The 27,121-nt window shown below is 40.3% G+C and overlaps 2 protein-coding genes across 3 annotated transcripts in view; both read right to left on the minus strand.

Annotated features, from left to right (window-relative positions):
• The window catches only part of LOC118776296 (rho guanine nucleotide exchange factor 28-like), a 69,419-nt gene extending 55,102 nt beyond the window's left edge, over positions 1 to 14,317 (minus strand). For both annotated transcript variants that reach the window (XM_036526517.1, XM_036526516.1), the window contains exons 1-2: positions 14,062 to 14,317; positions 8,124 to 8,167 (exon numbers count right to left, since the gene is read on the minus strand). In XM_036526517.1, coding sequence (XP_036382410.1) covers positions 8,124 to 8,156 — 33 coding nt within the window. In that variant the 5' untranslated portion in view covers positions 8,157 to 8,167; positions 14,062 to 14,317. The remainder of the gene's footprint in view (positions 1 to 8,123; positions 8,168 to 14,061) is intronic.
• A 3,924-nt stretch (positions 14,318 to 18,241) lies between these two features.
• Positions 18,242 to 26,673, minus strand: utp15 (UTP15 small subunit processome component). Its single transcript, XM_036527402.1, has 13 exons — positions 26,540 to 26,673; positions 25,672 to 25,810; positions 24,438 to 24,530; positions 23,837 to 24,021; positions 23,057 to 23,235; positions 22,424 to 22,549; positions 22,022 to 22,157; positions 21,578 to 21,662; positions 21,258 to 21,410; positions 20,863 to 20,964; positions 20,230 to 20,363; positions 19,633 to 19,691; positions 18,242 to 19,080 (listed from the first exon to the last, which is right to left on the minus strand). Exons 2-13 carry the CDS (start codon positions 25,759 to 25,761, stop codon positions 18,848 to 18,850), a joined length of 1,575 nt encoding a protein of 524 aa, XP_036383295.1. The 5' UTR covers positions 25,762 to 25,810; positions 26,540 to 26,673; the 3' UTR covers positions 18,242 to 18,847.
• Positions 26,674 to 27,121: the final 448 nt, after the last annotated feature.

The following is a 27,121-nucleotide window of genomic DNA, read 5'->3' on the forward strand; positions in this document are numbered from 1 at the left end:
ATGCTTCACCTGAGTCAATCCAGAATGTAGTTAAATCACAGTGGAGAAATGAAATGCCAAATGAATACATGTAAACGAAGCTGCAAGACATGGATGCCTCATATTGTGTGAATTAAGCTGGTGGAAAACTGTACTGCAATTAATGTCCTTAGAACAGTGTGTATAGGTCAATAACTGAATGAGGGCTGCCTGGAACAGGTCCAAAAGATATCACAAATTTTCTGCAGAGCAGGCACATATGTCACTGTAGAGATGTAGAAATGACTACATGGGCAGTTTATAAGTGTGTGTAAATAAAGATTGCTGCGTAAGTAACCACAGTCCCAGACCTTGAAATGTCATTAGGTCGTGGTCTAAATGGCTGTTGTGCTGCATTACAGGTAGATAAGTATTTCCCCGAAACCACGTACTGATTTGGAGGTAGGAAGAAAGAGCGTACCTGACTGAAACACCTCACTTAGTCTGTCAACTTGTCTCAACTGAATCTGACAGTGGACCTTTGAGATCACAGGTGCTGTGATTCATTTTGACCCCAGGGAGGCCCAATACCTTCCACAAATGTTAACGCACACACTGTTCAGACAATGTGCAGAGGAAGAACAGAAGTCCTTGCTTGCTGTGTTATTGAGTATAACTGTCAAATAAAGCAGGGCTGCTGGCTGGAATATGAGACTTTGACAGTCTTCCAAAGTCTTTGAATCGAAGACTGGGTTTAACAAGACGGAGACAAAAAACCCTCCGCAAATGTCTCAGTCTAATAATTTTGGTTCCAGTCTGAGAGCCAATAAAACCAGAGGGCCTTGGATTCTCTTCAGGTCTCCCCTACCTCTCTTCTGATGAGCCGATATCTACCTTGGGCAACTGGGACCAGGGCACTTGGGAATGTTAAGCAGCTTGTACACTTGAGGTGGAGAGGGCTCCAGCGGTGCTGTGAATGGTTACAACCTGAATGGAATAAACCCCTTCTATGCCGTTTCCAGCCCCAGCTAAATTCTGCCGCAAGGTTGTGATTTGACTATGGCATACTCAATGGGGCGGCAGTTGCGCTCCTTTTCTGAACACAAAATAGGGTGGTTGTGGAGAGAGGTAGGGGGGTCTTGATATGCACAGTGCTTTGTGCCTAACTATTGGTTACTGCGGCAACAGGACTAGACCAAGGCAACGTGTCCCTTGTGTAAAGGAAATGGGGCACTGTACAAGTTCCCTCTTCGATGGAGCCGCTAGCATGCGCTTGCAGTTCATCAGCAGGGCCTCCTCCCCCTACTTACACAACCCTGCACAGACCATTATTCTTGGTGTCCTCCACAACAATGTGCTCAAAAGGACACAGCCATGCCATTAAAAAAAAACAGACTTTTAAACAGACTTGCTTGTTTTCCTTCATAAAAAAATATGTACATATTCACGGGACACCTTTCCAGCTCTAAAAGGAAGGTCAGATTTGTGATTCAGGCCAATGTTTACATTACAAGCTTATGACACTGTGGAACTGTATTTAGGTCACAGATCAATACAGACAAAGGAGCACAATAACAGACCCAGCCATACAGTAAGATCTGTAACCTGGTTCCCTTGCTACATTGTGCACGCAGCATGTAATTCAAAACTGCCATAAACATGGTCTGCAGATACACAGAAAGGAGCAGTGCATGCTGTTCCTTAATGGTGTTTATGCTGGTTGTATGACATATGTTTTAAAGGCTACCATACGCACCCCCTCCCAAAAGCTGACAAGCCCATTAGTTAATTATGCAATGGTAACCTGCCCGGCAAACGTGTTCTCCTATTCGTGTCATCTAGACCAACTGTTGTAAATATTTGTCACCATAGGCGAGAAACAAGGCAGCCAAGCAGGTGCCTTTCAGTAATCTGAAACCCAGTGGCAGAAGACTTTGTGACGCTGCGGGTTTGGAACAACAGGGGTGGGGGCGGGCATTGTAGTGGTAGTAAAATGCACAGACACAGACGGATCCATGAGTTCCTCAAGAACTCAAAACATACACAAAAAGGAACCTCTTCTTGTGTCATACTTGTAACATGAAAGGATTGAAAAAAAAAAAAGAAATCCATGCTGTCACAGCTTTTAGAGATAATCAAGAACTAAAGAAATGCAAAATAAGCCAGTTGTAGCCTTACCAATACAAGCCCTACATGTTGTAGCATCATTAATGCTGACAGCATTAAGGAAAATTAGTAATGATGACAAAATCAGGGTGGTTCTTTTTGGGTACCAAAACTTGAAATAAATGAATGAGAAACAATCTGGAAATGACTCATAATGTTATAATCCTAATGACACATATGTGGTTGAGTATAAAAGTGTAGGGTTCTTCCATAAAAGAAGCAAATTAACTGTTCCTACCCTACAGTTCACAGTAGAATAGAATTTGACTCTTTTTAGTAGTTTTCAGATATTTCCTCAACTTCCTGGATTTCAAGACTCTTCATAAATAATGATGTAATAAAGTAAAAAAAAACTCCATGAAGGCTTTTCATGTGGGAACCTACACATTACCATCCACAACAACTCTTGAGTTGGACTTGTTTTTCAAGATTATGAATGAACGTCTATGATCCTCTCCCATTCTGACGGGATCGCTTACAATGGGTGTTTAGTTTCTTCCCATAATTAGTATCTGTATGGGCTTCTGAAAAAGGGAGATGAGTGTACAGAAATTACAGCTGTAATTCAAGTTGGACAATGATTCTGCACTTCGGCAAGAATCATTCACCATGCTTGATAATAACCTCAGGCTGTCGGAAAGGCGACAAATTGGCCACACATTGTAGCTGAAGTCACTTTGGAAGGACACAGGAGAAAGAATCAGTTATTACCAGTCTTGGCCTATCTAAGCAGTGACCTCTGCATGACCCCAAAGTCAGACAATGGGACACTGGCCACTCTAGTTTTTGTGGTGGTCAAGTATATTATTGTATCTGAACTAGACTGCTGAGGGAAGATTGGCCGTTTCATAAAGGGAACTGCAGCCCACAGTGATCTGTAGGACAGTGGACTGGATTTGTGGATTCAAATACCAAGTGGCACAACTCTGTTGTATAAATCAAAAGGAAAATACACTCACTGCCGCAGTTATGCTTCAAACAATGTCTAATTCATTTAATCTTTATTAACTAATATAATTTACATTCCTCATAACGATTTGGACAGTAACTACATGTGTATGATTCTTATTTTTTTAGTTGTGCTCTTTTCCTATGTTGTGCTTGGCATTCTGCATGAAAATTTGAGGGTGAAGATGCCATTGTTTGTCCCTTCATCCAAATTTCTCCAATTAAATCAACCATACTTAACTGATACGGCATTTTGGTGCTACCAATCAGTGCAGAGACATTCTGCCCTTCGTGGATCTTTGTATCTCTGCAGAGAGCAATAAACCATCTGTTTTGATGGATAGTGGTAGGAGTAACGCCTTTACACGAGGCTGTTGGAAAGCACTAGGGTAGCTGCACAGACCGCAGAATTCAGCAAAGTTATTAAAAGAGGTGAAGCAGAGGGAAAAGACATTGCCACTGAGGGGAAACAGACTACCGTGAGAGTGTGTGATTTCTTTGGCTCTTGTGTTAGCAAAGCGCTTGATTTATAACCTGGCTGGGTGTCGCTGCAGATGTGAATAATAGGAAGAGATGACTGAAGTCAGATTGACTCTGAATACCAAGCTATGAGCAAGGAGGGATTCAAGGTGAACATTTTCACAGAGTATATGAGCGTAACATCCACCTGAAGAATGAAGCAAAGCTGATGGTACCTTCACCAGACATAACCTACAGGAGTCACTCCAGCATTACAATATTCTAATAATTACCTCATGTCACTAAAGCAGACGATTTGTTGTGTGTTGCCCACTACATTTCCTTGGTTGTTTCATAGGAAACTATTGCAAATTCAAATTCACCAACTGTGCAGATTCCAAAACAGTAAAGCTGTGTTTCAGAATGAATAAGGAGACCTGGGTATTTCTGAAGCTAACCACTATGAAGGAAAGACACATGAATAGATTTAATAGCTGATTAAGCAGCAAAACTAACAAATTTCTTCAGCCACAGACATCTACACAACATATATCATCCTTGTACATGCACCATAAGAAAATACAAGGAGCAATGGCCTCCATGAGAAATTCTATGAAAATTGAGGGACATTAGCTAAGTGAAGCGTGTATTTTGCAGGCTATTACATGTTGCAGCACACCCCTGTGATTTCCTGTATCTGACAGGAAGTGACACTGTGGGAATAACCATAATAGTTTCCTTGGTTAGCAATTTGGTGCAGTTAGTCCAATTACTGAGATCTAGCACACAATGTTAACAATAAAGACTGCCACAAGTGGGTGTAAGGTAGCTCCTCAAAGAAACCTCAGTGGTCTACTAACCCACCTTAATGGTATGTGTGCCATTCATATACAATACAATGCACTGCTTTGCATTTCCAATGACTGAGACACAGAAAGGCCGCACTGCTCAAATGCTGCTGAACATGGAATATTGTTAAGAGTTTTAACTTTTTTGGTAAAGTCTACATTCACATATGTTACATGTGTTTATATGTATATAAACAAGGGAGGTCACATGCCAAATATGTGCATTTGGCCATTTTATAGCCATATTATGGAGCGAGGAATCATGGTGTTTGTACTTATCTTACTGGTATTCCTGTTTTTGAGAGACTACGACCATGGCAACTGATGCTAATTATAGGCTGATCTGGTTGTTTTTTGTTTTTTTTTTTTTAAACATGAACAATAAGTAGCATGTGAACACTACTATTCTGCGTAGCAAGGAGTAAATTATTGTTACAAACACTTTTTGGCAAAGATATTTTACAGAGGATAAAAATGCCTACTTCTGCCTGGCAAACCTAGTTGAACCCACTGCCATATGTGGGTCTGGCTTACATACAATTGGCCTGTGTCAGATACAGCGCCAGCTAAGATTGCCTCAGGTATTGATAAAGTAAAGAGTTATTTGCTTGTACCAGGATTCACAAAAAACAACCTACATTAAAGGAAAGTACACAGTACATAGTCATCATAAAACTTCTCAGAAATGGCTTTGGTAAGATGCAGGAGCTGTTTCTCCAGAGTGTTTGTATGCCTCTTCTGTAATTCAAGAGTTAAGAGTTCTGGGACAAAGTTGCAATTTCCCAGCTGAATATTCATCTGCAGGCCACAGTTTATGGTACACATACCATGGCATTTAAATACACAAAGGTCATTTCTGACACATCTCTACATCCTATAAGCTCCTACAAGACACAATAAAGGGGAGAAAACAAGAAAGAAAATCATAGCTGGGGCTGCAATACAATAGTCAGTACATGAGCACTGCTACACATATGAGCCAGATGAATACACTATTACATTCCCATTGTTTAAGGAATCATTCCTAAAAACTGAACACACACCTGTAAATCACCTGACATTTTTAGTGCTCATTGAATGATGTCTTGACCAACACTACTGTGCCACAGATTCCACTGATATAAGAAAAAAGAACAAAATCAATAGGTATCCTTCCTAAATTCCCCATGCATCATTTCCTTGCTTTGTCTATTTTGAGTCAAAGGGGACTAGCCATGTATCTGGTTCATTTTAAGAATGGTGGGGGAAACATAATTCAATTTAGGTGCGCTCAGTGAAAAAAAATAACACAATAAACTTTATCCCACATCACTGGAGTCACAAGTGTCAGGTGGCCCAGATAACATTTTTGTCGTACATATGCAGCATAACAATAGCTATCCCCAAGTGAACTTCCATACATTCCTCTGTTGGATCACACACCATTTTTACGCCCCATCGCCACCAATTAGCACAACCTTTGTCGAACTTGTTACATAATGTGAGCTTAAAGGCTCTGAATCCTCAAAGGGCGAAATAAAATTATGAGAGAAATCCTTCAGATACTGCAGTAAATGAGACCCATGGATACCTTTCATACCTTTATAATCTTCTTAAGAAACAAAACTATAACTGCTAATAACAGTACTTAATGAAAGAATGCAGACTATACATTCTTTTAATCCACTTTGTTCCGAGACAACTTTGAATGTAAGATTCAGACAGAATTTCTGCTTTTTGAACACATTTTGCAGTTCCTGAGAGGAAATGTTTTACCTTCAGTTAAAAGCTTTTCTGGGTACAAAAACCAGTCAGGATATAAAAGGTCCAACAGTACGTAAAAATAATCTTGATGATGTGTGTATTGATACACCTATTAACTGACAACTGTAATGTTAACTACAGGTAATTCCACAGAGAACTGTCCTCATTTCCTTTTACGAATGATCATTGCCAACTGTAATTTGCAAAATAGTTTTATGAAATGGAGACAGTAGGTATTTAGGATAGCTCAGAAGGTCTGTTGTCCCACAAAACATCTGAAAATGATCTTAGCTCTAATGATATTTGGGGCCTATGGAACTGAAAAAGACTAATGTGGGAAAGCTTCTATGGCAAAGCAGATAGAGGTATGTGCAGGTCAAGCAACAAGGAAGCTGCTCTGCAATGCTGTTCAGATTCTACCTTTCATGAGACAAGGAATTTCAGCAAAACCGATGGCAGAAAATGAATAACGCTGTGTGCTTAACTAGGCTATAACTTGGTGAGATTCTCTCTGGTGGACTGTCTGGACTTAAGCACCTTTCACATTCTTTTCATTCTATCCACCAACTGGCAGGCAGTCCTAAACCAGGTGATGTCCTACTGCGGGCCAATAGTAGTGGGGGTGAGCACATTTCCAAATCAGTCCCAGCAAACATGGTACTGGCAGGCCTTTAGAGGGCTCGTGAGTTCCACGGTTCCGAGTGCTCTCATGGCAGTTCTGAGAGGATGCCAACCACATCTTTCCCATAGACCTTTGTATATAGACTCCATGACACAAAGTAGGTAAGTTGCACAGAGATGCTTTTGTTAATTCGGCTAGGACGTTCACAAGAAAGGTTCATATGGGAGTGGTTATACTGGTATGACACACACCCATATACACTGGCATAGTAAACCTTTGGGATGTGCATAGGTCTATTTTACTAGACAATATGATAATAATTGTGTTTACTTGCTTTGTGTGCCTGCTATTCCATTCCTTCACACAGGTCTGAGGAAGTCACTCCTCTTTTACAGGAGATGTGTCATCTTCTTAAATGCTTCATACATTGGCATGATGTGTGACTGCTGGCTACAGGTCAGCTTTGAGAACTGCAATACAGTTTACAAAAACAGGTGAGGTTATAAAGCATCACCTTAACAAGCCAATGTATTCTGGCAGTGGATTTTTCTCCTCGAACATTAATGCCATTCCAGAAGAAAATCCAAGAGAACATCCAGATTATGCTATGTTATCATTGTGTGTTACCTTACCCATGCATCTGTTTTGCAATGAGAAATTAAACAAAACATTGGTAAACAGAATATGTCAGAAAACAGATTTTACATTATGGTTCTGATTAAAAAAAAAAAAAAAACATGGATTTTTACACCTGTTTTCATTGGTCAGGTGTGTTTGAGAGGTAAGTGTTTGGAACAAATGGGAAGTAGTAGGCTAATGAGGTGACTGGACACTATTATGGTCCATCTCTCTGCAGAATGGGTTACACGGCGAAACAAAGAGCCTATTAGCCGTGAGACATTGGGCGAACTGTGCCAGTCAGACCACCCAGGCGTTCAGAGAGGTAAACACACACCGAGCAGGGGAGGGGGAAAAAAAATCACCACAATTTTCACCAAACTAAAATAAATAGCAGATAAAACATTTCACTCTCAGCAGCCCCCCTTTCTTCTCCCACTCAGTACCGCCTGCGACAGATTTCCTCTCTGCATAAATACACCTTCACAGCTCAAGGCCTCCGATTCACAAAACCAACAAACAACTAATTATTTTCTCTCTTTTCATGCATCTCTCCTTTCTGCCCTCCCCCAGTAGACGCGCTGGAAAGGCCGTCTGACAGCCAGGTTTTCAATGCACTTCGTCATCTGGAAATCGGGAGGAATTAAATGTATTTCCCGGGGGACGGGGACACAAAGCCCCAGCGGTTCTTGGGTTTCAGCTGCAGCTCAATTAAGTGGCAGGCCCGCGGGCCACTGGAGGAGGGAGAGGAGGTTACTTACATATAGAGGCACTTCTCTTCTGCTCAGCTCCATCCCCTCAGCATCTGCAGAGAAACGACAGAGGGACAAACTCAGTCAGACCACATTCGTAAGGTAGGGAGGGGCCTACACACAAATTAGGGACACACAGTGTTGATCCTTCTGAGGAACCTCACCAATTATTGAGCTCTAGAGATAGAGAAAGCATGTGAATACGTTCAACAAGCACTATTTGGGTATTAGAAGAAAGAATCATTTTAACAAGACGAAGCCGTGTGAAGCTGGGACGTTCTCCTCCTTTCAATCATTGGCAATGTGGAGAAAAAATAAAGGTTAGACACCCTGTGTTGCTTAGTCTGCAGCTAGTTGCTTTTTCTATACATAATAAAATCCTACATAGAATTAGCTGCCAATACTCTAAAGCCCACACAATGACAGACAATTTAATCCTTTGATCTCCAGCATGCAGGGAACAATAGTCTTAAATGAAACTGTGAGCTGTTCCACACTTTTCCATGCAAAGCCACTGCACCAGTTTCACATCCAACAGTTCTATCACCCCTTTTCAGCTTATCCATCATTCTCTAGCCTTAGCCTTCCCCTTGAGCTACATTTCATTTGCCTGTGACTCAACAACTTTTGTTAAAGAGTAACCAGAAAAAACCTAAAATGTAACATTTTATTTCATTACACTTTAATATGTACACATACTGACAAACACCTTTTTTTTGGGGGGGGGGGGGTGGGGGGGGGGGTCTGAATTTCCACCCACAATTTTTACACTCCTTGGCATCAGTACATAACATGGATTCCCCCCTCTAATGAATGTGTGATGAATGGACACAGGAGCCCAACTCCATAACACAAGTCAGTTTTTCCAGTCTTCATAAGAGCCTTCGAAGCACGTACAGGTCGCTGCCCTGAACCATTGTTCCAATTACATTTTTACTCAAAATTTTAACATTTCATAAATTTCTATCAAAGCTGAGTAAAGTCCTTCTCCCTTCTTTCCAGCCTGCTTCTAGAACTGGTTGTGCCTATTAACATGAATCTTTAAGGGACTGCCAAAGTGGATATAAATTCCAAAAAATCTAGCTTATCACATGAGGAGTGGAGTATCTTAATATAATATGGAATATGTTAACATATGATCAAACCAAAAACTATTTTCATTTGCTATCATCCACAGAGTGAGGGACAGGAATTCTGAGGAATTCTGAGGTTTGTATCAGTATCAGATAGAACGTAATCAATTGCAAAACTGAAGAATGATTTCAATTTAGGTTTTCTTTGTGTTATAATTACATACCATGGGAAAGGTAAAGAACAACATATTTCAGCAGTGGCATGCCAATGATGCTGTGTTGAAAACGTAACTAATTAATAAAACAAGAACACTTGAAAAACACTAAATGTGTTACACAAAATACATTGTTGTTAGACTGGACAGAAGCCCCAGGCTACCGAAAGACCATAATACCATACCAAAATAATTATATCTGTCAGTTTGAAATAAAAGCATAAAGTCAGAGGGAACTACCTTCAGAGAATACTGTAGAAACATTCTTTATACCGCTTCCTGGAAGATACTGGCTGCTCAAGTTGTAATGTTTTTGCAATTCTTACAATTACTTTGCAAATTACAACAGCTTAGCAAACACTAATGTTAGGTCGCTCCAATGAGAGAGATATGTAAAAGGATGGATTGTCTATTAGGAAACACTATCCTCAAACACTTGGCCTGGTTCTCATTTTCCTTTATTACTTTCACTGCAGTTAGCTTCACAGAAACAGACCTAAAACCATTTCCTGTTGAATGAATAGGCACTTGATTTGTCTCAAGCGGGGTGTAGTAAACCTCTGAATGAAAGCACCAAAAGATTATATTTTACAATGTATCCGGAGAGAGCTGTTATACGATCTGAAAAATACCCTCTTATTGCTAATGTTAATGTCCCCAGCTTTTTCCACATGGACATGGGTCACAAATCTCAATGGATCCTAGTGATCTAAAGCACAAGTTGCTCATGAACACTGATCAAAAGGTTATATTTCACACAAGAACAGGGATTACAGAATCCACTGTGAGCTATATGGGTACTCATTTTACATTGTATTAAGACATAAACTGGTTACTTAGACAAAGAAATAAAGGAAAGTCCAGCTTCCCTGTTGTAAATTCAAACACCAGAGTATAATTACTGAACAATACTCAAACAAATCCATAATTGTTTCAGTATTTCACAAATTAGCCCAGAATATATAACTCTTTATTCCCAATACAAGCAAATGTAGTTAAATACTGTATCCTGAAATGAATCAATTGACGCTCCATTCAGAAGCTAGTCATATTGCTGTCATTGTTATTTTTCACTTGTTTTCAGCGAATCTAAAGCGACATCAGTTGCTTGCATCTCTTCAAGCCACATTTACACGGAATCAAAGATGACTCACAGCCGCTGCCCTCTGTGAACTGCGCTCAGGAGCACGGCCCCGCCTTGTCGCATTGTTGCCGGGTGCGAGAGAACGCCTTTGAGCGAGACCCGAGCCCGGTGATGTCATGGTGAGGAGAAAGCAGGGCTCGGGGGAGAGAAAAACAGATTGCCGGTGTTTCTCTGTAAACAAGCCCACCGCTTCTGTCCCTCGGCAGCCACAGCCTTCCTGCGCAGCCGGAGCTGGCGCTGCACCGGCCATCAGTCACTTCCTGCCTGAGCTTCACACAAGGGGACGTCAGCCCATTCCCCGCGGCAACCCTCATGGGCCTATTTTACCTATTTCACATCTTTGATCCATTTCAATTCCTTTTTTCTATAGTTCTATACCAAAAAGGATCAAAAAAAGTATTTTCAGAAACAGTTCAAAGATCTGCTTGGACTGTATATTTTTTCTGACCAAAAATTGAACCAATACAGATACTTTTTGATTCTTTAAACTAAATGTTTCATAATTCACAAACAGCTTCCTGTATAATTTTCCCTGTATTGATTCAGAAATTACACCATGTCACTGCACTTGTTCCATTATCTGGTGCGAGGGTGTGGCGGGGAGAGTTCTTTGCAAGAGCCTTATGTTTTGTCACGCATCAGTGAATGATTCACCTTTCTTGGAAAAATGAAAAAGCCCGGAATGAAGACAATCTACAAATGATGCCAAGAAAACCATATCCAAAGCAAGACATGGGCATGCAGGAAGGCCAAACCATTCATCAATGTTAGGGGATCATGATACCTCAAATCAGAGGAATTTGCATGTCATTTGTCATTTGTATGCATGGCCATTCTGCTCTTTTGAGTTAGTATCAAGGGTATTACTTACAGGCAGGGGACATAACTCTTAACATCCATTATCTTAAAATGAATGAGGCACAAGTGTCAAAAAATTAGAAAGGGACCTCCAATGTAGAGTAGAACAGCCATTTTAACACATGGCCAGCATCCTGGAGGACTTGACTATAGTTCCTTTCCCTGGCTGCACTATTATTATGATTATGGTGTTGGTGATAATGACAATGATGATAATTATTTTGATGGTGGGTATTATTATTAGTAGTGGTTGTATTTGTATTATTAATACTAATTTATTTTTTATTTATTTTTGATTTGCATATGTACTGCTATTCATCTGCCTTATTACATGCACTATTTAAGATATTTTGGAACTGCTAAATGACTAACTGTAAATGTTTGACATGCTTTTCCCCTCGCATTGCTTTCAGGACAGGGATGTTTTGAAGGAAGAGAGAGTCATGTTCAATACGGCTTACGTTCCACACGTCACTTACATAATGAGACTGTAGCTTGTGTTTTGAGTTTCACCTCCCACTAACACCTTCGCAAATCACCATGTGAAAAGAATCAAAGATATGCACACCTGCTGTATGAGGTGACCTGAGGTGTAAATTCTCTTGTTCTTGTCTGTTCATACTGCGGCATTATTATGATGTGTCAATCAAACTATAGTGACAGATCAGGACAACACACACACACACACACACACACACACACACCCAAACACACACACACACACACACACACACACCCCCAAACACACCCAAACACACACACACACAATAGAATTCCTGCAATAGAATAAGAGGCACAGAACTGCAAGAGAAACAATACCATAGCCACTCTCCAGCCATTAGTGATGAAAATCTGTCATTTTCTCCACTGGCCCATGTGAGACAGCTTCCTTCTCTTTTTAACACAGGAGATGTAGCATTCCATTACCACAATTCACTACTTACTTCAGTAATCTTGCAGGGGAAAAAACAACTACTGCTGTACACTTCAAAAGATACAAGCAATCAGTCTGGAGGAAATGATTGTGAAGGTGGACAACACAACAATAAAGCTTTAACAATACCAACTGTATTTACCAAAAAGCCCCAATGTTTTTCATTATGCACTTTGCTGTGAGGTATGGTGTCCTTACCTGTTGCGGTGGTTTGAGAGTGTTTATGTGGGAGCAGATACATCACCGGCAAAGAAAAAAGACAATAATTAGTTAACAGGATCAAAACTGTTGACCTCATATAATGATATGTTTTCCTATTATTGATCTTTTGGAGGGGGCATGAATGAACTGTTTCGTTTGTGATATGTTACTATGTATCCTCTCTATGCTGACTTCTTTTGGCATTTCTGATGATACTGAGTAGATTACAAGGAATGCACTTCAGTAAAATGTGCATAAACAGAGAACAGAGCAAACATAGACCTAGATATCATTTCTTCCACCATTTCTTCCCCTCAAGTTTAAAAGGGAATGGAAAATGTTTCAGACCCCAAGTCATACACTACACTAACACCTCTCACTGTTGTTGTTAATTATTTTCCTTTACTGGATGCATTTCTAAATCTTAATATGTTTTTCAAAACACCCCATTCTGACCAAAGACACCCCTTATGAAATCATCAATGTTTAGCTTAGAATGTGATAGGTCAAGATTTGCATTTAAGGTCAACATGTTAAGTTTTTACATCTAAAAATCTATTACATCAAGTTATATATAGCTATATAGATAGCTAGAATAAACCAGAAACTAAACTGATGAGGAGCAAAATGTTACCAGTAGCACTGTCAATCTTTGAGAAAGGAAAAAGCAAAGTTAGTAGGTACTGACTGACCAAAGGATTGTTTGAAAGTTATCTTAAAATGATAAAAGAACGCTGTGCACAATTATGCACATTTATGCTGCAATCACAAGCCGATATATTTGTATTACTCCAAGATATTAATAATGTTGCTTTACCAAATTGGCATGACTTGAAAGGTGCAAGAAGGCGTGTCTTCGAAAGTACAAAAACTCTTAAACAGACCATTCTAAACGACCTGCTTACTTAGACTACCTGTGTAGAAACAGGCAGAGCAAATACAGTCCAGGAAAACGAATTTAGATGGACGAACTGATACTGCTTTCAAAGCACACACGAAACTCAGAAATCAGTCCAGGAAATTCTAAAATCAGGTGTTTTACTGACTTCAGCCACCATTTAACAAAGACTGTTTACTATTATGAAGCTTCACTGAGCTTCATGGCTTATTTGCGCAACTAATCAGTCTTGCAATTACATGCGCAACATAATGCATTTATTCTATCTCTCGCTCTCTCTCTCTCTCTCTACACACACACACACACACACACACACAAACTACTCGTTGGTACTTAAGAAACAGATATTGTTAACCATCGATAATATTCCACTGCACGTCCTGAAAATGTATGTGCCTTGTTGCCAGTTGAGGACAACGTTAGGTCTAACATTATGAATACAGTCATCTAAACACGACAGAGTATCGTCACAGTAAAGCTGTCATTAAATGTTTTGTTTCTGCAACTCCTAGCCAAATAAAAGTGACTTAAGATGACTAGATTAGCTGCCAGCGCTAACGATATCATTGACAGAAAATGCTACACACAACTCTTTCCCTTGGTTATAATAAAAGTGCACATTACCTCAATTCACGCGTCAGCCGGACCTGTTGAATTTAAGTACACCGCAACACTTTAGCAAATTAGAACTTCCACATCGCAGCAGCTTTGGGGCAGTTGACAAAATTATTTCAAACTGAGACAAGCAGTATTAACCGTAAAGAGATTATATCCGTCGGCTTCGTCTCGGTTCGTATGAGATTCGGGTACGCTTTAGAAAGGTCAGTAACCACTGATTTTACGCGGATCCCAGAAAAGTGTCCGTGAGTTAACAGATCCCTCCCCGGCTTAATGTGAGTGAGCGAGGGGAGCCGGCCCAGCGGCAGCAGCCTACTGGTGGGTCACATGGAGAGCCGCACAATAACAGCGTCACATGTTCAGATAGAAACCTGGCAGAAATCGCACCGTGAGACGAAACATGATGGGAGAAGGTTAACCCCCTCTGCAGGTGTGCTTTGGAAGAAAAAAATGGAGGTAGATTATGTGATTCAAAACGCTGGGTACGTTTTAACATGCTATTTATTTTCAGGTCAATTATCAAGCGACAAAGCGACCATCATATTTGATGGTGTAAGGTAATTGTGCACCCCAGGTAATGAAATGGGGGGGAAGCGAAATGAGCGTGGTTACAAGACCACTTACAATCTATAACCACTATGCCACTCTGCCACAACATTTATAACCACAGGTTTGCTGGTTTGGATCCTGGTTGGGGCATTGCTTTTCTGTCAGTCAGCAGGATGCTTTTATTTCAGTGAATATGCCACTGTGTAAGATGTTAATGTGCAAAGAACTAAGGTATCTACTGTAGCAAACTCATTTAGCATAAGGTCGTTTTTTAACAGGTAATATTGGAACTTCATATTTGGCTTAGTTTTACATTAAGCTGCAGAATGGAGACAAAATTTCTTTAAAAAGGGGGAAGATAACCCAAAGGTTTCTGGTCCAATTCCCTGGGAAACCACTGCTGCTGTGCCCTTGGGCAAGGTACATGTAATGGTAATATTCTTTAGGCATGCTACCCTTGTCTGATAATTGTGTGAGGCCTGAATACTGGCTGTTTTTTGTTTTGTGAGAACTCACAGCTGTTATCAGCTTTAAAAGGTAGGACCAGCATGAACATGGACGCTCGCATTTATTGATTTTTAGATTTAACTGCAGGGCTGCTGTAGTGAGCATCATCTCTAGCTTTACTTTGAATGCTTCCCCATGTGCAATGGCTTCATGGAAGAGCAGATGTAAAGAGACTGAAAGTGGAAGAAATATCGCCCAGCAGAGCAAAGTCACTTAGGATATTTACACCTACCTGGACAACAGGTTCTGCAGGATTTGACAACTTTGATAGCTATCCAAGTCTTCCTATAAACTTTTGTTTATATCTCCATCAATTAGGTAATTGCCTTCAAAAACCCTGGAAATGTATTTCTGGGATAAAGGTGGCCAGTGCATTTTTGTGGCACCAAAATACATAACCTTCCTTAGTCATGGTACTGACATGAATCTTGATTGCCATCTGATTATATATTTCTTTTCTGCCAAAATGCTGAGAATCCATATGTGCTTTCAGACTTTAGAATTCATATTCTGCCTCCATTGTATGTAAAATACAGTATCATAGAATACAAAGAAAATTGAAAAGGTAAGCAAAATAGTTTTCAGTCCTTGTTCTGACAGTGTGGTAAAATAAATAAATGAATAAATTGTACTCAGTAATGACTCATCATCAAAAAACACTAAACTTGTGTGGTATCTGGCTTGCTTGCATTATCATGTTTATAATGTGCACATTTTATAAAATGATTGCCATTTCTTACATGTAGCAAAAGTAAATGCGATATATGAACAACATATCAGTGTAACTGAAATCTGCTTCATAATAGCTTTGATATAGGCTGTGGTTATGTCACAATGTTTGCCACATGACAGGGGACTAAGTTCATGCATTCATAAATAACTTCAAATTATGAATGTAAACCGTATTAGGACATTATGCGTCTTAGCATGTACCAGTGTGAACAATGCTCATCAGAGGTCTGAATTTGTGCTTTGAGGGGTGGAAGAAGGATCTTGTTGTGATGAACAGAATGAATTATAATCTGACAAGAGGACAAAAGCGGGGGGACAGCTCATTCCCTGGGTTTCTGAATACTGAAATTGTGTAGTGGCAGCTTTTCTTTTAACAGTGCTTTATGTAAGGTGTTTTTAAATCCCTTGCAGCAACACACAGCCCATTTATATAGCAAAGTTTAACAAGCAATCTGGGTTTTCTCACTGGTAGAAGAGCAGTGTCCCTGGTCTGGGGTGCATGGCTTAGTCTCTGCCACTGCTCATGCCTGCAATTACCCCACCCATATAGCACAACTATGTGACAGGGTACTATAACAGTCAGTGTTGTCCATCCTGTAAAATTTCACTGTGTTTTTGGTATCCTTTCTACTCTTGGCTTTCATTGTAGCATCGTGCGAATGTAATATAATAGCTGAACATTTAGTAAAACACAACCTTATTACCTGGCTTTTTGTGTACACTGTACACTGGACTAAGTTTACAAAATACCTCAGCTGTATCACTGACATTAACCGCTGCTCGAATCACCTTGCTTTTTTGTCATGAACTGGACATAAGCAGTGTAAAAAGGCTGAAAGGGCACATGACAAATCCCACTGGGGCTAAAGGAGGGAGAGGCATACACCTCTGATGGGCCTTAGCCTGACAGTGGAGGAGCATAATTATCATTACAACATTACATACATTTAGGTATAAAAATGGCATCCTCAACAAGCATTTTTTTTTTTTTTTTAAATCAGGGCCTGCATTTTCAAACACTACAGGATCACAATACGAATGTTATGTACTTCATATTTATCCAAAGTGGAAACCGCATTTATGATTTTCTAAAACATAAACTCTACTGAAATTTGCCTTTTGAGGATATCCATGCCCAAAAGTGTAAGTTAAAAATGATTTATCTAATATGGTCTACTTTTCGATTTGCTGTAAAATTGCATTCCCCCAGGCTATTTATAGTTGCTTATTTCAGAGCCTTGAACAGGGAGGATAAGTGTTGCCTGACTGAATTATTCATTCATTTCGTTATTACAATGGACATGTCCATCAAGGCTCTCTAATCTCAAGGTATTACCTTTTGTAAACTTTCTCAAAATGCCATGTTCCAAGATGGAATAACCTTGCAAAATATATCTGTTGGGACTGTGTTCTTAAATGTTTGACAGAGCAATCACATTAACCAAATACTCTTAAATTGAAATTGTCATGGAGAAATCACAAAGTCCAGTGTTACTCCTGAATAATTAATGCATGTCATGTATAAAATACATACATAACATGTGCTGCATTGCTTGTTATATGCCATTGAAAGTGGATGAGTTGAACACTTTTTTTGGGGGAACCACTTGTCTTATATTCTAGGAAAAAAACAGCCAACTCACATGTCATTACCTCAAAAGGGCACAAGTCTGCTTCCATAAATACCGCTATCCACCACAAACCTGAATAATGCATTGGGACATCTGAGCTGAGGATCCCAGGGTGTCATCAGCACCCTTGCGTCCAGGTAGCAGCGTTACAGACGACATAACCACAATGGTCTTCAGGTAACCCTGCAGAGCTGGATCACCTCCAGGACTGCTCTGGGAGAGGAGCCATCCACGTTACACTCCTCTTTAATTCTTAATGGCTTACATTACTCCTCTCCAATACTTGTGGTATTGGGCCTGTGTCATATTTTGAGTTCTAAATTAATCATGTTTGGGGTGCAACCTAAACTCACATGGCATTTGTTTTCTGGATTCTTTTCAACACCTCACATTATAGAATGCCCTCCATAGTACACTACTGAGACACCATGCAGATTAACATGGAATATGGTACCACACAGCAACAGCTGTAGCTCCTTTGTCTGTCTGAATGGTGGAGCAATGTAGCACACAAGAATAAATGGCTGATGGATGTTACCAACAGCCAGAGGGGCAAGTGTATATTGAGGGTCTTTGGCTTTAGGGAGAGAAACAAGTTTACACAGCTCTTGTGCAAAGTCCCTTTTGATAACTGAATATAACCACAGTGCCCCCTTGTGTTTGCATCCAATTTTGCTACTAAAAATACCAGTCACAAGCAACACACAGGAAAAAATATTTCATAGAAAAGTTTACTCTTTGAATAAATTTTATGAAACATAGGCACCTGTACTCTGTTATGCAAACCTAGTCTTCCAACATAATCTTTAGAAGCTCAGTCTTGATGCTTAAAAAGGAGTATCTAAAATGTAAAGTTTATACCTATCAGGCATTTTCCATTGCAGGGATTTGAAAAGGCCAAAAACAGAACACACTAGAATATATACAATTAAAACAGTGAAAACAGCCTGTCGCAGTCTAACACATTTTACTGACATTCCTACTAAACTCATTATTTTTCTGTATGTTTTGACAAAAAGTGGGACTTTTTTGTTCCTGTCCACACATTCTTTCTAAAGAACATATGGATGTGTATCTGAGGCATCTCTTCAATGTTGCCTCCTTTTGTTATTAAACAAATGCTGATGTTTCTTAGAGGCAGTCTTTTTTCCCCAAAATACCACCAAGTGCAAAGGTCCCAGCATGTACCCAATGATCACATGAAAGGTGGATACTTTCCTGGTCACTTGACTGTACACTTTTGTGGTGGGGATATTTACACGCACACTTCCGGAATTTTCCTCTGTGCCCTAGCTAGCAGCTGCCTTCTCCAATGAGTTTCCAGATGCCATACAGGAGCCGCGCCAGGCCTGGAAAGCAGTCAGCAGGAGGCATCAGGAAGCCTGTAGGCTCTGGCCCTGTGCCCCAGTCGCCGGCACCCCATTGGCTCTGCCCTCTGGGGCGGCGACCTCTTTTTTGGTTGTCATGGTGGCGAAGAGGGTGTCCAGCATGCCCAGCACCTCCACCAGCTCCTGCTGAAGGTCGATCTCCCTCTCAATCAGCTCCTGCAGCTTGATGATCTGCTTGTCCACTACTGGGGACTGCCCCACCACCTGCGTGTAGATGTCTGAACACACATGCACACAAAGAAAGTTAGCGATGTGGGGACACTGAGAAAATAAGAACAAAGTACAAAAATGAGAACGTCCCGCTTGGACTATCTGGCCTTGTCTGCTTATATCCCCAACTGAATCTATCACTGTGTCCAGCTTGGTGTTACGCTCTCTGGATCTGGATAAATCCTAGCAAGTTATCCCATGCATTTACAATTCTGTGTACTCTTAAAAATGGGATTTTTGAAAAAATTTTGGATATGCATTTGACCATTTGTATTCATTTATCTGATTCTTTGCAGTTATAATATAATTTTGTGTATAAGTCATCTAATGGGTTTTACCAAAAAGACTTCAAGAATGGCAGAAAAAAACTACAGTAGTACAACTTTCAAATGTTAGACCACATTTTATATAATTTATATAAATGTTTACTACTTACATAATAGCACAATATAAATTACAGTATAGGATATATTTTCTAGTTATTGAACAATGTATTAGAAAAATGCAACCCCTCATTACAACTTAAGATATAGACAAACACGTGTATCCTTAATACTTACCCAAAATCATCTCAGCAACATTCACTAGAACTGGAGCAAATCTGGGATCAACAACATTGCTAAAATAGAACAGAAAGATTTGATCAGCACATTATTTATGGTACATTCTCTTTAAATAGATAATACATCCTGTATAGCTAGGATTCTATGGTTGCACACTCTGGAAAAAATATTTTCAGGAAAACTCAACTGACATCAGAATCAAGTTACCCAGTGCTGTACAGGTTTGTGTTATGAGATTACATTAATGCAGTGTTTCTCAATCCTACTCCTGGAGCCCCCCTGTCCTGCATATCTTCTATCTATCCTTGCTCCAAACACACCTGATTGATTAAATCAGGCGTGCTCAGCTAGTCAAAAGTGCCGCTGATGAGTTCAGTCAGGTAGGTAGAGCAGGGAAAGATGGAAAACGTGCAGAGCAGGGGGGCCCCAGGAGCAGGACTGAGAATCAGTGCATTAGCGAATCTGTTAAAAACGTCCTATGGTGACATAACAGGTGAAGGGACTGGTGTGATCTCTACACCTCAGAAATCAGACAGAAGTACGTAGCCACTGGAGCCAGGATTGACCACCTCTGTGGAGAGGACCCGGGCGTACCTAATGAGGAAGCTTAGCAGCACGCTGAGGCCCTTCTCGTCGCGGCCGGCCAGGGCGTTTTTCAGGGTCCCTCTGCGGTTCAGCTCCTGCATCACTGCCACGGTCACCTCAGGGGTCTTCATTCTGATCCAGGGCTGAGAGACAGCAGACACATGTCTACACATCCAGAGCATGTTCTAAACCTGGAATCTCACTCAAAATGAGCAGCTAGCACAGTTCGATCGAGCTCACGAGAGTCAATCTGACAGCAATGCTTTGAATAAAAAAAAAAAAAAAAAAAGTTCCCTGATGTCTAAAATTAAGAACACATGTGAAAGAAAGGAAAACGCACAGTGCTTGCTTGAACATATGATTCAAAGGTAAGCACAAAGTGCACTGTTAAAATGAGGCCCTGAGTTTACTCAGTTGAGGATCTGATGGAACAAACCCAACTCAGCTCCACTCCTTGAGGAATCAGATGTGGTGAATCTGGTCAGCAGCTCCCCAGGAGCACTGCTGGGAACCATTCGCTGCATTCCAGTTATGACTAACCAATTTTTTAAACTGTGTGGCACATTAGAGAAGTAAAGGTTGAAGAGTCAACAGGAGAAACAGTCACTCTCAGTCAGAGTCAACAACAATCATGAAACTCACCTCCAGGACCGTGTCCAGAGCTTTAGAGACCTGGAATCCCTTCAGCTGCTTGTCGTACTTTTTCAAATGCGTTTTGACTGGTTTGCTGACCAAGAAATCATCCTACATGTGAGGAAAAACAAACTGTCATGAGGCAGGCATACTGAATGTCAATATTCACTACTCACTATACGAACCAATTAAGCCTTTTTTCAGCTTATTCAAGTAAAACCTGTACCATCAACACTACCTTGTGTTGGCATAAACTTACCAAAAATTAAAGAAAAAGACAGCAATGCCTGCACAGTTTGAAACTCACAAGAGGACTTTAGTTACATTCATCTGCTGTAACAGTTTGGCTTGGTCTAAGACAATCCACCACAAGGCAAACAAAGCAGACAAAGTCATCATCCCACCTGTTTCGGCGCGTAGTTCCGCCCCTTGACGAAGACGCGGTACGCTGGCCGCCTCCTTTTACTGAGGGCCTCCGTCTTCTCCTCTGGAGACTTCCTGTGTTTCACACTCAGGATCCCGTTTGTCATTCCGACCACCAGAACTGCATCTTCAGGCTGAACGCAGACAGACAGATAAGCTTTAGCACCCTGTGGCCTGTGGGGTCAGCTTTAAGCAAAAACAGTGCAATTTAGAAAAACTGAAAAGCGCCTTCAGTTAAGGACTGCTTATGGCCTACCAATGCGCCCTTAAGTGCGGTAACTGAATGATGACGTTCACTTACAGCCAGAGCGACGCTCAGAATGGAGGCAGCATAGTCGAAGTTGTGAACCACTTTGTAGGTTGTTGTGTTGTAAACCTTCACATGTCTGCAGGGGGAAAACAACAAACACACAAATAACCAGTTCACTAAAGGAAAAAAAGGCAGCCCAGTGCTCATCCCAGATCCCAAAGTCATCCCATGTTTCACTGAGCCTACGTTTATACACTTTCACATTTAAAGGTATACGTGTCAAACACAAACCAATTTGCCCCTTTGCAAAACATAACACATCAAATTATCTTAGAACTTCCCCAAAAGCAAACCTTTCCCCAGACAGCATTTGAAAACGAACTCTGCTCGCAGCATAGGAAACACCTTATGGTGCTTCTGCTGAAGGTATACGGTGTAGAGAATCCCTTGTTGGGCTGCCGGCAGTTGCTGACCCTCCCGTGAGCCCGCTCTCACCTGTCCAGAGACCCTGATAGCAGTCTCTGCCCAGAGCTGCTCAGGCACAGGCTGGTCACCGTCTTGTGGTGGTTCTTCAGGGACACCAGTGCCTGGCCCCCTTTCAGCAGGTCCCACACCTTCACGTACCGCCCACCTGAAGGGTATTAAAACCTCAGCACTCAGTCTGGCTATCCCACACAATGTCAGGACACTTAAAACTGTTTAAAAAGGTCAATCCAATAGCTACAATACCTTGTGTGCCATTTTCAAGTGAGACCAGGCCAACAAACATCCTTTACATCACAATATTTGCCTGTTTAGCAGAAATCTTTCTTATTTTATTATTTTATAGAACTATATTGTTGTTACAGTTTTGTCTGTGTATTACACCAGAGCTGACCAATGAAGACTACCAGTTACCTGCTGACACCAGAAGTCCCTCAGACGGAAACAGCAGGACACTCTCGACGGGCTGGCTGTGATCCATGGTCATCACGCTCTTGTCTGTCCGTGCATCAAACACCTTTATGGTGTGGTCATAAGAGCCTGTGAGGGCAGCAAAAGTAGCACAATGTGAATAACTGTGCAATGTTCCCCGGCCCTGACTGCTAAATACAAACTGCACAATACTGCTCTGAGAGGTCTAGAGTAGTCATGATTCCACTGTGTGTATATATCTAAGAGTCTCCTCACAACAGTGGGAACTCTATAGGAGACAGCTGGAATCAATCTTACTAGTAGCTGTAGAACTTGTGGGGCACTGCTATACACTTGTATGTACATAATTGCCAAAAGCATATTTGCAGTTGACTCATCACTCTTTAAGAGTGACATCTGGCTTGTAATTACAGGGAGGAATTTGTAATTAAAATGTAAATCAAAAGATGGGCTACTATGATTAGATTTACTTGCCACATGCAACTGCTAGAAAATAAAACATGAGCATCAAATGGTGTAACAAAATTCCATTACCACACATGAATAACCAGAAGAAGCTACTAGGGTGTTCTCACTAAGAGAATCATCATTTCAGAAAAACCATGCTTCTCTCACCTGTGACAAAAAGGTCAGGGTTCAACTTGCTTGTGGTCCCACAGCGCACGTAATCAGTGTGTTCACTATACGTGACGAGTTCAACTGAATTTGGGATGTCCCACAGCCTACATGTGTAGTCATCAGACCCCGAAAATATCCGGAACCGATCTGATGTGAAGTTTGTGACATGTACTGCCCTGTGAGAAGATCAACACACGTTCAATATCAATGCATGTTGTCAACATTGTTGCAAACACCCATGGTAGTAATACATTGCTCTGTGGAATAAGGACTTGACTACCAATAGATTAAATAACTACGTAAATACCAGCCAACTGACATTCACTCAAACACTTCTAAGGAATATCCACTTTCCAGCTCTGGAAACATGTTTACTGACCTCATACAGTCACTCCACATAAATTGTTAATCTACAGTCACATTGCGTTACCTCCTGGTCCAGTGCTAACTGAATGCATACACTGAAAACACACATATGTCGGTCAAAGGCCTTGGCTACCATTACGTCACAATAAACATACAATTTTTGTGTCACAATCCGCATCCCAAACACCTCAACCAGACTGTTATGGGCTCAGCCAACACAGCTTTACAGTGCTTGCCATAACTCCAGCAGCGAGCATCTCTGGTTTTACACCATCAAAATCCAGTAGACCAATTCATTTCTCTACAGCGTGTGATTCTGAAGAGCTAGGCTGGGACATATCAACCCAAATGACAGGTCCAGGGAGAATGACCCCCATAATCGTGCCTCTGCTTGACGATGAGTAACCTTACTTGGAGTGCCCGCAGAACTGCCTGAGCGCCACTCTGCCACTGACGTCGAACAGCCGCACCACGGAGTCCTCGCTTCCTGCCACCAGAAGCTGCCCATCTGAGCGGAACGTGCCACTGTAGGCTGTGTCTTTGAAACGCGTGAAGGTTTTCACAGGCTCCTGAGAGTAGGGCCCGTATATGTGGATCTGAAAAAGAAGATGCACTCACCATATTAGTACAAAGAGTCCTTAATCAGGGACAAGTTGAAGCATCTTTTTTTATTTTATTTTATTTCTCGCAAATATACTGTATCAAGGCACTAAAGTGGTTACACAACCCACATCATATACCCGATATAATTTAAGAAACTATTCTGTAATATAAGATAAAAACAAGAACTATTACTGTTAGGTCCTTTGGTATCAAATGAAAATGAAATGATAAAAAACTAAAAATGTAACAAACTGATTACAGCCAGCTATGTATCATATTTGTAATTAGCCGTTGATGTACTCATATAACATTCAAACGTATAAAGCTGAAAAGCCATAACTGGGTAGCTCAACAGGAATGAGCAGTAATGCCAATTAAGCCACTATATGAGCCCGTCACAGAAACCTACCCTTGTTGATGCAGTGACTGCACAATTGTATGGGGACAGAGGAGAAAAGTCTATTGTAGTGACTGCTCCAAATTCCTTAATCTGGATGGGAGTCTGCAAAACAATTAACAAGCAAAAACAAAAGTGAACAGAGCTGATTCCAAACTAAAGCAGGACTTTGTAAATATGTGGAATATTACAGCAAATCAGATAAGCACATCCCAACTTTGACCTGTTAGGGAAAAATGTGCATGAAGATGATTATGATACATTATTCTGGGGGGAAAAACTTTTACATGTCTCAGCAGCAAAAAAAAGACCCTCTCTCCTCACTGCCTCTTGGGAAATGTTCACACCAGCTACACAATTTTATAAATGTATTATCATAGTATTGCACAAGAAGTGCTACACTTTCCTATTCAGTCCTTCCCACAATACATTGTATTAATGTACACAGCACTACATTACAAATTTACATGTGTTGTATTTCATATATGCATTACATCCTTTAGTACAGTACTATTAATGTACACCTATCAATTAAAGAGTTGAAACACTAGCTTGGCTTGACAGAATGTATTAAGAGACCTGTTGATGGGGTTTTCAAGTGAGGCCCTGTCCGTTAAAATACTGACTATGTGATTGATAACATACAATTATCATTTTGTGATAAAATAGGAGGGGAACATGTCTAGCTTAATGAGTTGGCAATGTTTTCAGCTTGCACTGGTCAGTGCACAAGAGATTGCAATGGTTATCACAGCCTGAAATCTATTTCAGCTTGAGCAATATATCTCTATATGCTCGCATTAGGATGAATTACTAAACATCACTTAGTTGCCAGCACAGCAAAAAATTACACTGAATAGCACATGTATGGAACAACAACTGAAGAGTGAACATTTTACTTAATCAGCTGGCAGGTGGAAGTGGGCAGATTGATGCAAGATAGTGAGGTTCTGCTGCTCAATTTAAAAGTTTGGTTTCTGCATGAACATGTTTGAAACAAAACAAATATATCTCAATTAAAAAATAAGAACAAGTTTAAACATTGAAAAATCATGAATAGTGGTTTCTTAGTATCTGGTACTTGCATATTTTTATCTGCAATACAGGAATATAACAACCATGCAGAAAACCACAATAATATCAATGAACCACATACATGAAATCACATGTAAATATTCTGTCATAATAAAAAAGGCATTTAAATAGACTTAAATCAATGTAATTTTTCTTCTTTATGAGTTGATACCTTATAATTTTTCCAGTATAATGTGTCTTGGGTGACCTTCTCTCCAAGCTTGGGGTATGATGGAATTCGTGTTGGTTTGAAAGAAGCCATTAGGTACAAATCTTTTCAAATACACTTTGGCTAACCTTGCTGTGGCCACCTGAAAAGCACAGAGTGAGGCAAGGTTTATAAATCGGTAGAAATACACACAAGTGCATAAATATCCCAGTTTCATCCCACACTGGGGGGAAAAAATCCACGCATGTAGATAAATCAACGCATAGCTACCCACAGAGCCTCATGGATATTTCACACAAAGAGGCTGGCTAGCTTTTAAGAGGGTCTCAACTAAAAGTCAACAACATATCTCAGATATCAAGTAAATGGACAGTCACGTGGGTAGCTAGCTACTTGTGCCATTGCTAGCACGTTGCTCGCGGTAACTGTCATCAATGATCGATGGTTTGACTTGGTCCAATTCAAGAGCCCTGAAGATTATCTGCCTATCTCGCTCATTTGGTTGAACCAATGTGATTCATTTCGTTAAAGTTAGCTCGGTGAATATTTACCACCCCTTGTGTCACTATCTCCTACAGCTAATTAATGTTAATGGATGCTGACTTTACCTACCACAACTTGCTGAACATTAGCAATTCTTACACTGTTAATTTCACATTGCTAAATAGGATTGTGCTGAGTGTAAATAAAGCAGACATCACATTTTTTTTTTCATTTTTAGAGAAAAGTCCAGATCCATTCATCATTGCGCTAGCTAGCTAACTGACTCTGAAGTAGCTGAAATTCCAGCGTGCTCAAAATGCTAATGTTAACTAGCTAGCTACTTGCTTGCCCGCTTTTGCCCAATATGTTATATTTATCAATTACTTACTTTTTAGGGATCTCCAATTTCCGCAGCTTTTCGCTGATGATATATTTCTTCAGCTGGAAAATTAGTTTAGAAGAGACAGAACAACTTAAATCAATTCCAAACAGCAGTCACGTATGCTCCACGGAGGCAGCCATGTTTCGTCAGTCACTGGAAGAACTTCCGTTTTCAATAAACTTTATTGTTCGCACAACACGGAACACATTTTCAATTAACTTTATTCTTACTAAACATCAATAAACATTATTAGCCTTGAAATAAACGGTAAAGCAGAAACCAGAAACATATCACAGATTAAATAATAATCATAGTATTTATTTGCGGAAATCACATACACACGTAAACACACCTCTTGCGCTTTAAAAGATAACAAGAACAGCAACAATGATGAAAATGCTATTATCATAGTTACTACCACTATGATTATTAATAATAATTAACAGTAATTGTATAAATTTATTGTAGGCTAAGATGATATTTTGTGAAGATGAGAGTGGCTTATCAGTGGCCATTTTTTTTTTTCATTTCATTGCTTTCACTTACATAAATAAGTAGCATAGCTTCAACTAAAATTGTACTTTTGTC

Source organism: Megalops cyprinoides, chromosome 4 (genome assembly GCF_013368585.1).
Source record: "Megalops cyprinoides isolate fMegCyp1 chromosome 4, fMegCyp1.pri, whole genome shotgun sequence".
Taxonomy (NCBI): Eukaryota; Metazoa; Chordata; class Actinopteri; order Elopiformes; family Megalopidae; genus Megalops; species Megalops cyprinoides.